Here is a 13,818-nt window from a genome sequence, read left to right as displayed (position 1 = left end):
GTCCTGCTGCCCTCCAAAAGCACAGAGATCCAGAAGACACATCCCCCCTTCCACAAGCCACCATCACAGATGGATCCTGCACTAAGCAGGTGCTTTCTGCTCCTCCAGGAGGTCTCACAAGGGCTTTGGGACAGGTCCCTGCCACACTTTGGCTGCAGGACTAAGGGATCCTCCCCACCCACCTGGGGCAGGCCATTAAAACCCACTAAGTCTGCTCACACCCGAGACCCTGCCTCCATCCAAAGGCATCTCATACCCAAAACATCCAGCAGGTAATTCTTGGTCTGATTTGCCACAGAGTTGGAGGCCACACAGGAATAGAGACCAGCATGGGCCAGGGAGGCTTGGGGGATGTGGAACAAGGACCCATCAGGGGAGATGGAGAAGGTGCCAGGGAGAGGGTGGTTGTCTTTCATCCAGGTGATCTTGGGTTGTGGGTTGCCTGTGAGGGATGGAAAATGGGCTTTGGCCTTTGTGTGAAGTTTTTCCATGTGTGAGCACAGCCTGGCTGGGATCACTGTCAGAGCTTTTCTGGAAAGCAGAGACATCATCCCAAATCAACATTATCATGATCTGGATCAGGATTTTAGAAGCTGCTGGATGAGCCAGCAAGAAGAAAGAGAACTGTCCTGAGTGGGAGGTGATTAATTATTCCCATCACTAAAGGGAGAAATGAGATTAAAGAAGTTTTAGCTCCATTTGGGAAAGATTGGATCTTCCAGTGTGGAACAGTCTCCCCACATGGGCGTCCCCTCCCCAGCCCTTCCTGGACAGCACAACTGCAGAGCCAGGAACCATCCCAACAGAGTTCTGCAGCCCATTTCAGCTGTTTCCATGTCTCTGCCTGGAGCCATCCCTTTGTTCCACACCCCAAAGTGAGACTCAGGTCTGCCCCTGGGCCCCATCTCCCCCTTGCTCATGCCACCTCCCTTCCCCACCCGATGCTCACCTGAAGCCAGGCAGGACCAGGTGACAGCGTGGCCCTCGGGCACCTTGAAGGTGTCTTCTTCATCTGCATTCTCAATGTGGGGAGGAACTAGGAACACAAGCCCCCAGGGACTTCAGCAGCTGGCCAGCTTGGCCTCTGAGCTCACATCCTAAGGACTCCAGCACACCCAGCATGGCCAGTCTTAACTCATGTCTGTTCCTGCAAGGGTGGAGCTCTGAAACCCCAGCAGGAATGCTGCAGCAGACAGAAGAGCCCTCCTTACCTAGGACCTCCACATAGAAATGCCTCCTGGCCTCCCCAGCTATGTTGCTGGCCAGGCAGGAATAGTGACCACCATGCTGGGCTTGTGCATGGGTGAGCCTGAGCAGCCAGCCCCCTGGAAGGACAGAGCAGAGGGGGCTCAGGGCCTGGATCCAGGTACCAGCACATCCCAGCTGGATGGGAGGGGTGTTTGAACTGTGCTCCTGTGGGGCTGTAGCTCCACCATGAGTTTGAACTCATCAGTGTTGGGGCAAAACACGTTCCCAAAGCAGCCCTCTGACCTGAAAGCAGCTGTGTGTGCTCGCTGGGGGTGACAGGAGAGCCATCCCAGAACCAGGTGATGCTGGGCTGGGGAATGCCAGTGGCCTCACAGCTCAGAGTCAGGGATCCTTGCAGGGAAATGCTGACATTGGTTGTCAGTCCTGATCCTTGAATGAACTCAGGAGGAACTGGGGATGCAGAAGGAGATGGACACTCATTTGCAAAGGAGCTGGGACATCAAAGGAGCAAAGCAAGGAGGGGAGAACTGGGTGAACCTGGGTTTTCCCACCTTCTTGCTTTGTCCAGTTTTAGGACATGAACCCAGAAGGATCATTAGCATCACCTGGAGATGGTGACTTTAAAGGTGTTGTGGGACAGGTGACCCACAGCAAGTATGTGCCACTTACCTGCACACCTGAGCCCAGGCTTACAGGCTCACACTGGGATGGCCTGAGCCACCTCAGAACTTTTATAACTCAAGTGACCTTGACCCATGAGGTAGTAGAGGACTTTTTATGGGATGATCTGCTGTGATGGCTCTGGAAAGAAACTCCTGCTTGTTGGACACAGTTCTACAGCTATTCCTGAAGCAAAACCCTGGGACCTGCTACATGCTGGATTGTCCAACACCTGCTGCACATCAAGTTACTCCCCATCACCACCCTCCTCATCCTGCCTGCATCCACCCCACCCCCAGCCCCATCCCACATCCTTACCATGCACCACAACTTCAAACTCCCTCTGCTCCTGCCCCTCTGGGTTGGCAGCCAGGCAAGTGTAGTGTCCTGCATGGGCCACCTCTGCCCTGGGGATGTGCAGCCTCCTCCCCTGCTCTGTGAGCAGGAGCCCATCCCCAGCAGCCACGGGCTGCCCGTCCTTCACCCACGTCACCCAGGGGGCTGCTGTGCCCATGGCCTCGCACTCCAGAACTGTCTCTCCACCCTCGATGACAGAAACCTTCCTTGGGGTGCTGCTGCTGCTGCCCTGGGGCCTTGGCAGTGCTGTGGGCAGAGGGACAGGGGGTGGAGGGGATGAGCAGCAGCTCCCTCAGCCATGGGGCAAAGCTGACCCAGGGAGCAGCATCCCTTCCAAAATATCCAAGGCACCAGGAAATGGCTTTAGGGTCCAGCTGGACCTTGCACTGAGAGAAGTCCCAACAGCTCCAGCTGCCCCCACAGCTCTCTGGTGCCCATGCTCACCGTGCACCTCCAGGTGATGCTCCTTGCTGCTGCTGCCAGCAGCATTCCTGCACTCACAGGTGTACGTCCCCTGGTCCAGCAGCTCCACCTTCTCCATGTACACCACGTTCCCTCCTGGGGACACCAGCTTTGGGCTCCCTGGCTGGCTGGAGAGGGGCTCACCTGCCCAGGGAAAGGGACAGCAGCTTCCCCTCAGGCTCCCAGCAGGACAAACTCCCACCCACAAGCTGGATTCTGCTCAACAACAAGCACTCCTTGCTCCAAGGAGAACAACGGCTGGGTCAGCCCATGTGGGGAGAGATGAGGCTGAGGAACAGGGCCCTACCATCCTTCCACCAGCTCAGGGTGGGCAGGGGGGTCCCATGGCACTGGCAGGCCAGCTGCACAGGCTGTCCCTCCAGCACGGACACGGCCTCGGGCTCCGGCCAGGAGAAGGATGGAGGCACTGCAGGGATGAGAGGAGCAGCTCATTGATGGCACTGGGCAAGAGGAGAAGGGCAGCTTGGAGCTCCATCCTGCTGGATACACACCCCCTGCAGCCCTGCTGGCTGCCACAAAAACCCCAGTGACATTCCCCTGCCCTGGCTCCATGTGCAAACAATAATCTTGTCTCTCCAGCCAAGCGAGGGATGCTTTTAATTGCACGTGGACCACAGCAGAGGATGACCAAGCATCCCACAAACAAGCCAAGGTCAGGTTGGCCAGACACAGCCTTATTAGGCAGCCCTGCTCACTGAGGAGGTTACCCAACTCTTTCCATTACTGGGTGATGTTCTCAGCTGCTCATAAATACAGCTGGCTGGAAAATGGTAACTCCTTCCCATGAGGGATATCAGTTTGGAGAAGAAAAGCCTCAACACCCAGAAACCCTTGAAAAACAAAAACAGCAGAACCCAAACAATGCACCCGAGCCAGGACGGCAGACGTGCAAACATTTCCCTGGGAAGAGATTGCAGGAACAAGCCCAGAGCAGGAGAACTGGATCTTCTCCACGCCCTGGCCACCTGCCTGCAGGACTTCCACCAGCTAGAGCATCCCTGGGAAAAGCCAGGGCCTGGCTCAGCCCCCAGAGCTGTGGACATGCTGAATGGTCTGGGAAGCTGCAGGGATGCTTGGATCAAGGGAGAAAAAGCATCCAGTGTCTGTCTTGGAGCCACCACTGAGTCTGGGGGGACAGAAATGTCACCAGGCACACGGGGTGCAAAAGGGACAGGGTGGGTGGGTGATCCTGTAATGGGGACCTGGAAATACCCATCCATGGGGCCATGGCTTTCCAGGATATCATTTGAGATGAACACAGGGGATTGCATGGCTGGAATTACAGATGAAGCAGAGGACAGGGTTCTGCTAGAGCCATCTCCCAGGGATGTATCCCGAGGGCTGGGACACCCCCACCGGTCCCACACGATATTCCAGGGGGAGCCCCATCTCTCAGGGAGCCGCCCCAGCTGCACTCACCGGTGACCCGCAGGCTGTACCGGAGCTCAGCCAGCCCGGCCGCGTTGGAGGCCACGCAGCGGTAGCTGCCGGCATCGGAGAGCCGGGCACGGGGCAGCTCCAGGCGCTGCCCATCCCCGGACAGCGCCAGCCCCGCTCCGGCCCAGAGCCGCTCCTGCCCCTTGTACCAGGCGATGTCTGCAGGGCAGCAGAGAGCTGAGCTGGGAGGAACGATGCTGCTGTCCCCCTCAGCCAGGGAAGAGCCCAGGGATTCACGAGCAGGAGCTGAGGACAGGATTGACTCACCGGGAGCAGGCAGCCCCGAGGCCAGGCATTCCAGGGATGCCGAGCTGTTCTCCGGGATGGCCAAATCCACCGCGCTGGGTTCGATGGTCGGAGGCACTGCAACCCAGCAGCCCCTGTCAGCGGCTCTGTCTGCCTGCAGCCAGCGCAGGGCAGGGCCCTGGGGCACAGCCAGGCTCGCCCAGGGCTCCTGGCACACACCAAGTCCTGGCACAGCAGCAGCCGGAGGCTACAGCTCAGTCCCTGCTCTGGGAGGGGACCACATCCCCCCATGGTGCCACCACTGCTCCCCAAACTAGCCAGAGGTTTGGTCCCTGCCTCGATGAGACATCCATTCTTCCCAGGCAGGGATCTCTGTGCTCAGCTTCAGAGCCACATCCTGCTGGTGGAGGGGAAATGGGGCTGGGGGAGGACCCTCCAGCAGGAAACACCAGTCAAGGATTTACTATACTGCCAATGCCATCACCTCTCAGCTTCATTGACAAAGGACAAGATCCTGAGGGATCAAGCCAGTGACCCTGCTCCTACCAAAAATCTGGGCCAAGAACTCCCAGCCCTTTGGGCAGCCACGTTCCTCCCAACACACGGGATGGACAGCCCCCCTCACCCCAGATGCTGCACTCACCATGCACTGAAACCTGCACCTCTGCCTGGGCCAGCCCTGCCCAGGTGCTGCCCTGGCAGACGTAGAGCCCTTGGTGACCAAGTCCCACTCGTGTGAGCAGCAGAGTGCCACCATCCTCAGACACCACTACTCCATCCTGTCCCTCCAGAGGGTGCCCATCCTTCAGCCACCTGCGGGCAAGGGGACGGGCAGCGAGTCCTGCCACCAGCCACACCCTGTCTCTGCACACCAACAGGGCGAGCAGTGGGCTGCTGGCAGCAAGGACTGTCCCCTTGTCCCCTGGAATGGGGTTGGCAGTGCCTGCAGGGGACACCAGGGACAAGAAGGAATGGATGCCTTCACCCTAAGGGTCACCCCTAGCACCCATCCTGGGAGCACAGGGAGCCTCAGCAGTGCAGCACTCACTGGATCTGGACTGGGGGGATGCCCCTGGTGTGACACTGAATCCTCAGGGAGGTGTTGGCAACAGCTGCCAGGTGCCTTTGCCCATCACCAATCCACAGCTGGGGGGGAGCTGGGGGAGAGGGGACCTCAGGCTGTGACCACCCTCGGTCTCTGGCACAGGGCTGTGAGGCAGCCAAGGGTTTGGAGGGTTAGGGGCACATGGGCAGGGTGTTTGAACCTTGCACGTGCAGGCTGTAGCTGAGCGAGGCGTTCCCTGCAGCGTTGGTGGCCGTGCAGGTGTAGAGGCCATTGTCTGTCACCTGGGGCTCAGCCAGGTGCAGGGATCCTGAAGGGAGGACACTGAACCTTGGGGGGAGAAGAAACAGAAAAGCTGGATGGGAGAAACAGCCATGTCATCCATCACCCAGCCCTGAGCAGGAGCTGAGGGCTCAGAGCTCCCCATCACCCCAGGACAGCCAAGAGAAGGTCACCATGGCCACCTCCCACTCAAAGAGGGTGGCACTGTCACAGACATATTTTCTGAAAAATACTTTTGCTAAGATTTTTCTCTTGAGAAGCTGAGAAACCTCAGAAACGAGATGTAAACAATAATTATTTCCTACTGTAGAAAGCAACAGGTGCATCTTTGATTGGTCTCATGTGATTGTTTTTAATTAATGGCCAATCACAGTCCAGCTGTCTCAGACTCTCTGGCCAGTCACAACGTTTTATTATTCTTTTCCTTTCCTTGCTAACCTTCTGATGGAACCCTTTCTTCTATTCTTTTATTATAGTTTTAATGTATCATTTCCTTTTAATATAGTATATTATCATAAAATAATAAATCAGCCTTCTGAAACATAGAGTCAAGATTCTCATCTCTTCCCTCGTCCTGGGACCCCTGCAAACACCACCACAGTGGCACAGCTGCCCATGGGGGCAAATCCCCTTTGCTCAGCCCCTGCACGAGCTCAGCACGAGGCAGCACCATGAGCTCAGGGGGATGGAGGAGGACCAGGGTCCCCCCAGAGCTCAGCCCCTGCAGCTGGAGCTGGCCCTGCTCTCTTTGCCAGCCCCATCTGTGCTCCACAGACATAACATCATCTCAGCCCACGGCTGCAGATTCCTCCTGCTGTGCTCCCATAAATCACCCAGCATGGACAGGCCAGCTGAGATGTGGGGAGCAGCACAGGTCAGCCAGGAGCAGCCATGGCAAAGCAGGCATGAACAGCAAGGCAATGCATGCCCCAAGAAGAGCAAAACCAAGCTGCCTTCCTGCTTCCCCAGGCCACAGCCATCCTCAGGGACAGGGAAGAAGTGTTTAACCACAAGAACAGGGCTTGTGGCTTTAGGGATCCCTTCCAACATGGTGCTAACATGTGGGGAAAACATTGGAAGAGCAAGACACCAGATAACCTGGAGAATGGTTGGATATGAGTTTATCCTCACCCACCAAATCACATTAACTGACTGTGCCATGGCTGTCATCAACTTCAATGCCATCTACAAATTGATTTGTCCCTCCAGAAGTCACTCACTGGAACTGAACTGGCTAAAACCCCACATCCCAGGGCAGACAAAGCCACTGCTGGGCTAAAAACTGTGTTTGTGCCAAACCTTGTCCCAAGAAGCACCAGGCCCTGGTCCAACACTTCCCACAGGGATTCACCATCCCCAGGCACATCCTTGACCTTGTGACAGCACAAGGCAGGAATGTGCAGGAAGGCAGACAGACAGACAGCAGGCTGAGGAGCTGCACTGGAGCTGCCTTTCTTTCCCAGCCCCATGTCCAGGGTAGGCACATGAATGATGGGAAGCAGCTGCTTGGTCCCAGATGTTTGGAAGATGGAAGAAAAGCCTGGTGCTCTCCAAGGAGAGCAGAGCTAATGCTCTGCTCACTGCCTCAGCTCCTGCATTGCCCACAGGATGCCAGGGGTGCCCTTCACATCCCCCTGCCAAGCAGCTCAGTCCCCTCATGGACCTGGCATCTCTCTGAAGAGACACAAAATCCCTGGAGATGGTGGTCCCAGCATCCAGAACCCTCCTTACCTGGTGCTGGCGAGGGGCAGGGGCTGGGGCTGCCGGCTCCACACCACCAGGGGAGGGGGGAATCCTTGGGCCTCGCAGGGCAGGGTGGTTTCCTGCCCCAGCACTGCCAGGATGGGGACAGGGTCTGATGTCTGTGATCCATTCACGCTGATCCTGGGCTTTGCTGCATGGAGAGGGGGCACAGCTGGTGCAGGGACACTTCAGGTGCCCCACAGCCCTCGCTGCTCCTCTTCCCGTCCTCCAAACCCATCTGGCACCTGGATTGGTGCTCCAAGGAAGCCAGGAGCATTCCCAGCTCATTCTCTCTCCCTCCAGTCCCCTCTGGAGCTGTCCTGGGCACTCACTGCTGATGGAGAGCTGCATCTCCCGGCTGGAGAACCCTGCTGCACTGGTGGCTGTGCAGAAGTAGGTGCCAGCATCCCCAGGGGACGATGAGGGGATCAGGAGGGTCCCATTGGGGTCAAGCTGGTAGTGTGGGCTCGGTGAAATGGGCTCTGTGCCCTACAGAGGAAAGGGAAGGGAGAAAGGCAGAGATTCTCCCATGAGCTGAGCATCCTAAAGGCAAGAAGAGAGCTCTGGACACATCAGGGCAGGCCACACCCTGGTGCCACCTCCCCAGGCAGCCACAGCCACTCTGGAGAGCTCTACCCCTTCAAACACATTTCCCTGAACCCGAGGATGGCCCCAGCCGGGCTGGCAGGGGCACACAGCCCCCTGTCCCTGTCCCCTACCTTGGCCCAGGTGACAGTGGGGGGTGGCACGCCGGTGGCATTGCACGGCAGGGTGACAGCAGCTCCCTCGGTGGCAGTGACCAGAACAGGGCCAGGCTCAATGCTGGGAGGAGCTGGGAAGGAAGAGAAGCCTCGTCCTGCATGGCCAGGGCCACATCCAGCATGGAGAGCACCTGCCCTGTGTCACTGCTCAGAGGGGACACCCAGCTCCCTGCCACTCACCGTGGATGACCAGGGCCACGTCCTGCCTGTGCGAGCCGAGGGCGTTGGTCACCTCACAGGTGAAGGTTCCTGTGTCCCCCTGGGACACCTGCTCCACGTGCAGGCTCCCATCAGCCCGCATGGAATAGCGGCCACCCGGGGCTACCTGGACACAGGCAGAGAGCAGGGACAGGACAGGTGGCAGGGTCAAACACCAACACATCCCTGCATCTTTGGGGCACATCCAGAAATGAATCCTTGAGCAGCACCCTGATGTGGAGATAAACCCACGGTGCCTTCCCCACACAAAAGCTCTGCTGGATTCTTTCACCGGCAGCTTTCACCCCAAAGGCTGGGGGGGCCATCCTGCAGTGAAGCCCCCCCAGGGGGCAGGTGCCCACCCACCCAGCCAGGATCCCAGCAGGTTGGAATTCTCACCATCTGCCCATCCTTCAGCCAGCGGCGGGCTGGGAAGGGGCTCCCAGCCAGGATCACACAGGGCAGGGACACAGGCTGGCCCGGCAGCACACGGACCACGGGGGATGCAAGGGCTATTTCTGGGGCTGCTTGAAAGGGGGAAAGGGAATCGGCATTAATCAGTGATAAACTGGCCAGGAGCACTCACGAGAATAGAGGTAGATCACCTTTGTTCCCAGGTCTGGATCCTGGCTCAGCATAAGCCAGCTCTGATTCCACTCCCCAGGAATTTGGGGATATTCACTGCAGTGTGAGTCCATGGCAGCACATGAAACCAAAGAGGGCTTGCAAGGGCATTGCCCAAACCCTGCCCTGGGGTCTCTGAGCATTCACTGTGGCCAGCTCAGGACCAGAGACAGCTGCTCTGGTCTCTGCCCTCACCCCTGCCGGCTCACTGGGATGGATTCACGAGCAAAGCACTGAAAAACAAACCCTGTCCCGTGACTGTGAGCTTGATCTCTGCCTGGATCTTCCCAAACTCGTTCTGGGCTTCACAGATGTAGATGGCTTGGTCATCCAGCGAGGCACCTGCAGCACAGTGGGAAGAAGCCTCAGCCTGGTGGGGCTGGAGAGCCCTGAGCAAGCTCCAGGGCAGGGACCACCCTCCCCTGCCCCACCACCATCTCCAGTGGGGACAGACGGCTCAGAGCCGGATTCTTGCAGGCTGTTACTGCACACCAGAGTTAAAAATACAAATCAATGCATGCACACTCAGCTCTTACTGTCAATGAGGAGCTGGGCAGTCTCCAGCTGGCTGGAAACCTCCCGTGGGCCCTGCCAGCCCACCACGGGCTTCCCGTCCTGCCGGGACCAGGTGACCTGTGGCAGGGGAGATCCCTCCACACGGCAGGGCAGGCTCACTCTGTCCCCAACCTTGACCTCCACGTCGCCCAGGGGCTCAGGAAAGTGAGGGGCAGCTGGAGGAGAGAGCAGCAGAGAAAGGGCTCAGGCAGGTCCAGCATCCCCACAGCTGAGCCTGGAGAAGGGATGGGGCTGCCAAACCAATGGGCTGGGTGCCCTGACAAGTTACAAGACCCACATTTAGTGCTTTTCCAAAGCTGACAGAGCCTTTGCAGTTTCTACCTCTTCCAGTTACACTCATCAACCCCTGGCTCAGTAAAATAACTTGCACTTTTCCACCTTTAACTGCTTTAAACCCTGCTGCCCTCAATGCAGAGCCTTCCCTCCTCCTCCTCATGCTCTTTCATCCCTTCTGCCTCCTGCAAAAGATTTCCACCTGCATTTTCAGACAAAGTCAGCCCCCACCTCTGCCTAATCCCACTGCATGCACTTTGTATCCCCAGCTGCATCCCAAGCCCTCACGTCCCTCTGCAGAAACAACTGCCTTGTCTTTTCCCACTTGCTGAGCCTCCTGCATCTTCCCAAAGCTTGGAATTCCTGTGCCAGGCACCAACACCTCCCTGCTGGGAAGCCTTGGAAAGCAGCAAAGGGGAGCTGAGGCACCAAGCAGAGCTGTGGAAAAGGCTCGGGTGCCTCGGTAGGACGCAGCAGGACTTACATCCGACGGCAGGACTTACATCCCACGTGCAGCACGGTGCTGTCCGAGGCAGTGCCCGCCTCGCCCAGGGCCCGGCAGCCGTAGAGCCCCGCGTCCTCCTCCCGCACCGCCTGCAGCCGCAGCACCGCCCGCTGGCTGCCGGCCGGGAACGCGGCCAGTGCCTGCTCCCCTGCCGGAGCCCCGTGTCAGCGCCTCGGTGGGCTCCGGCCGTGTCACAGCCACGGGCGGTGTCCCCGCGGGGCAGGGGAGGGGGCCCGGTCTCACCTTTGTGCCACACGATGCGGGGCGGGGGCCACCCTGAAACCCAGCACTCCAGGGTGACATCCTCACCCACCAGCACCTTCAGGCTGGGCGTCACTGCCAGGATGGCAGGGGCTTCTGTGCCGAGGGGAGAGGGGAATTTGGTCACCCTCTGCTGCTCTGGGGGCAATGCCATGCAGCCCAAGGGGAACCCAGAGCCCTGGGAGCTGTCCCCAACACCTTTATCACACACATCCCCGTCCCCAATGTGCTGTCCCCCAATGCCTTTTATCACACACAGCCCCATCCCCAAGGTGCTGTCCCCCAATGCCTTTTATCACACACAGCCCCATTCCCACTGTGCTGACCCCAACACCCTTTATCACACCCTTTATCACACCCAGCCCCATTCCCAGTGTGCTGCCAGGGATCAGGTACCAGTGAACTCCAGGGTGACCACTTGCTCGTCCCAGCCCAGAGTGCTGCTGGCATAGCAGCTGTAGTTCCCTGCATCCTCTGGGACAGCAGACCTGATGTGCAGGGAACCCTCAGCATCCCTGAAAACCCTGCAGCAAATGGGAGAGAAAGGGAGAAAAGAGCACTGTGGAAACAGGGATGATGGAAAATGTGTTGATATAAATGAGCAGGTTTCAGGCCATGCTGGGCATGTGGTGGATGTGGGTCAGCACTTAGAGCCAGCTGCTGCAGGGAAGGACTTTGCTTTGAAGCAGGGAAAAAACACTGAGAATTGGGCTTGTGAGATGAAAAAGCCTTCCCCAAAGTGAACCCCTGCACTCACAGCCTGACACGGGCAGGAGTTGAAAGGCAAAAAGCAGAAGAAATTAAGGGGAAGTACAAGTAGTATTTTGAGACCTGAGCTCACACCAGGTGTGCAAAGTGGGGACAGTGACCTGGATAAGGCAGGACAGCTTAAAAATAAATGTAGGAAATTAAGGCCAGCAGCATGCCAAGCATCTCAGGAGCAGGGGCTGGGATACTGCAATGCCTCCCTCTTTCCAGGGCTATGGCAGCCCCAGGCCTCCCTCCCTCACCTCGTAGATCCCTGCAAGGGGAGCCCCATCCCTGTGGGACAGGCAGGATGGAGGCTCCGGGCTCCCCAGGGTTACCTCTCATCCTGCTGCAGTGGCCAGCCCCAGTGCCTCCAGGTGGTTTGGGGCTGGGGGTGGCCCCCGGCCGTGCAGTTCAGCCGCAGCTCCTGGCCCCTGCTGAAACGCTGGGGACTGGGGTCCACCTTCACCCACGGCGCTTCTGCACGGGGTTGGAGCAGGGCTCAGCCTCCAGGTGCCATTCAGCACCCTCCCCCAGGCCAGGCTCCCACACAGGGGCACAGCCTACCCTGGATGAAGAGCCAGAGCGAGGCAGTGGCAGTGCCACGGGCGCTCTGTGCCACACACTCGTACAGGCCCCCGTCCCCTGGCTGCACGTGGCTGATCTCCAGAGAGCTGTTCTGCAGCAGCCGGGTCCTGCCGTCCCCTGGCTGTGCCACCTTCCCATCCCAGCTCCAGGTCAGGTTGTAGGGCACATCCCCCAGCACCACGCAGGACATGACCACGTCTTGGCCCGGTGAAGCTGTGATGTTGCCCGGGGCGAGGAGACGTGGTGGTGGCTCTACAAACGTGGGATGGATGCCTGGGTGAAAGGAGCCTGTGCCCAGCCATGGGAAGGGCTCCAAGGCCTGGCACAAGCAGCCCCCACCTGAGACAGAGAGGTAGGCACGGGCCCGGGACACTCCGACCTTGCTCGTGGCCGTGCACTCGTAAAAGCCTTCATCACTCTCAGACACTGCAGGGATCAACCAGCTGATGTTCCCTGAAATCCTGCAAAAAGGGAGAGATGAAAACATGGATCACTCCCACCTTGGGACTGCCATGCCACCATCCTAGTCCTACTCCCTGGGGCTTTTTTTTCATCTGAGTCAGGCAGAGGTGCATCTCCATTTGCTGTGGACCTGTCCCTTGGGATTTTCCTCTTGGGATGCTCAGAACCTGAAGGCACTCACCCAGCACCCCTCATCTGGCACAGCTCAGGGACTCACATGGGACCCTTCTGGGGCTCACTGGGCCATACCAGATGCTCACCTGAAGAGCTGCTCTTCCCCAAGCTTCCTCCTGCCACGGCTGAGCTGCAGCTGGAAAGGGACCTCACTCCATGCAGAGCAGGAGATGAGCTGTGGCTCACGGCTGTAAGCCTGGATATTGCTGGAGATGTTCACTTTAGGCAGACCTGGAAGGGGTTGGGGATGTGCAGATGTACAACACCCTTGGAAGCAGAACGACTAAGGAGAAACCAAAGCAGAGGCGGTGCTGCAACCTCTGGTCCCTGCTCAGCACCCGCGGGTTGCACTCACCGGGGACCACGCTGGTGTAGGTGACCCCTGAGAGGCGGTGCAGGGGGTGGCCCTGGCCATCCTCACCCTTCACCTTCAGCAGAAAGTCCCCCGGGGGGACCCAGAGCGGCGAGCCCAGCCAGAGCTGCGCGCTGGGGCCGGAGGAGGAGTTGAGGAGGGGCTGCACGGGCAGCGAGAGCAGAACGTGGCCCGAGGTGTTGAAGAGCTCGATCTCCTGCAGGCGCCCAGGCGGCCTCAGACCCGTGCAGTTCAGCAGCACAGAGATGGGCAGACCTGCAAAGCGGGGAGGGAAAAAACCACCACAACCACATTCCCGGCTGCAAAACGCCCAAATGCGGCACCCAGCCCCACGGGCAGCACCAGCCTCACCCTGCACCGGCCGCTCTCCGGGCTGGCTGGTGTCAAATTCCGGCTGGGTGGAGAAGCTGGCTTGAAAATTAACATTGCTGATGCCCGTGATCCTCAGCGAGTGGCGGCCACTGCTCCGGGTCTGGAAGCAGATCGAGAGTCAAGTGCTGAGGGAGGGAAGGGAGAGGAGATGGGAAGGGAGAGGAGATGGGAAGGGAGAGGAGATGGGAAGGGAGAGGAGATGGGAAGGGAGAGGAGATGGGAAGGGAGAGGAGATGGGAAGGGAGAGGAGATGGGAAGGGAGAGGAGATGGGAAGGGAGAGGAGATGGGAAGGGAGAGGAGATGGGAAGGGAGAGGTTGCAGCCGGCGCCTTCCAGCCTGCTCACGCATCCTCTGCCTGGCCAGAGGTGGATGGGGATAGTCCACCCCTGGAAAAGCCTGGCAAGCTAAACATCCATCAGGGAA

At 58.6% G+C, this 13,818-nt stretch overlaps 1 protein-coding gene across 6 annotated transcripts in view; it reads right to left on the bottom strand.

Moving 5' to 3' along the window:
• The window catches only part of HMCN2 (hemicentin 2), a 36,112-nt gene that overhangs the window by 17,926 nt on the left and 4,368 nt on the right, over positions 1 to 13,818 (bottom strand). For all 6 annotated transcript variants that reach the window (XR_011683643.1, XM_071453990.1, XM_071453989.1 and 3 more), the window contains 28 exons: positions 13,374 to 13,494; positions 13,005 to 13,277; positions 12,736 to 12,880; positions 12,353 to 12,474; positions 11,993 to 12,265; positions 11,764 to 11,905; positions 11,075 to 11,202; positions 10,661 to 10,774; positions 10,416 to 10,565; positions 9,600 to 9,794; positions 9,310 to 9,405; positions 8,839 to 8,963; positions 8,422 to 8,566; positions 8,200 to 8,312; positions 7,813 to 7,969; positions 7,469 to 7,631; positions 5,658 to 5,785; positions 5,441 to 5,549; positions 5,036 to 5,205; positions 4,414 to 4,509; positions 4,129 to 4,305; positions 2,996 to 3,115; positions 2,671 to 2,832; positions 2,188 to 2,472; positions 1,492 to 1,659; positions 1,212 to 1,325; positions 950 to 1,036; positions 257 to 442 (listed from right to left, as the gene is read on the bottom strand). Coding sequence is in view for 5 of the 6 variants with exons in the window: in XM_071453990.1 (XP_071310091.1) it covers positions 257 to 442; positions 950 to 1,036; positions 1,212 to 1,325; positions 1,492 to 1,659; positions 2,188 to 2,472; positions 2,671 to 2,832; positions 2,996 to 3,115; positions 4,129 to 4,305; positions 4,414 to 4,509; positions 5,036 to 5,205; positions 5,441 to 5,549; positions 5,658 to 5,785; positions 7,469 to 7,631; positions 7,813 to 7,969; positions 8,200 to 8,312; positions 8,422 to 8,566; positions 8,839 to 8,963; positions 9,310 to 9,405; positions 9,600 to 9,794; positions 10,416 to 10,565; positions 10,661 to 10,774; positions 11,075 to 11,202; positions 11,764 to 11,905; positions 11,993 to 12,265; positions 12,353 to 12,474; positions 12,736 to 12,880; positions 13,005 to 13,277; positions 13,374 to 13,494 (4,264 nt within the window). In the remaining variant the exon portion in view is untranslated. The remainder of the gene's footprint in view (positions 1 to 256; positions 443 to 949; positions 1,037 to 1,211; positions 1,326 to 1,491; positions 1,660 to 2,187; positions 2,473 to 2,670; positions 2,833 to 2,995; positions 3,116 to 4,128; positions 4,306 to 4,413; positions 4,510 to 5,035; positions 5,206 to 5,440; positions 5,550 to 5,657; positions 5,786 to 7,468; positions 7,632 to 7,812; positions 7,970 to 8,199; positions 8,313 to 8,421; positions 8,567 to 8,838; positions 8,964 to 9,309; positions 9,406 to 9,599; positions 9,795 to 10,415; positions 10,566 to 10,660; positions 10,775 to 11,074; positions 11,203 to 11,763; positions 11,906 to 11,992; positions 12,266 to 12,352; positions 12,475 to 12,735; positions 12,881 to 13,004; positions 13,278 to 13,373; positions 13,495 to 13,818) is intronic.

This window comes from Agelaius tricolor, unplaced genomic scaffold (genome assembly GCF_023055355.1).
Source record: "Agelaius tricolor isolate 1412-34295 unplaced genomic scaffold, bAgeTri1.0.p SCAF_38, whole genome shotgun sequence".
NCBI lineage: Eukaryota > Metazoa > Chordata > Aves > Passeriformes > Icteridae > Agelaius > Agelaius tricolor.
This window is presented reverse-complemented; position numbering and strand designations above follow the sequence as displayed.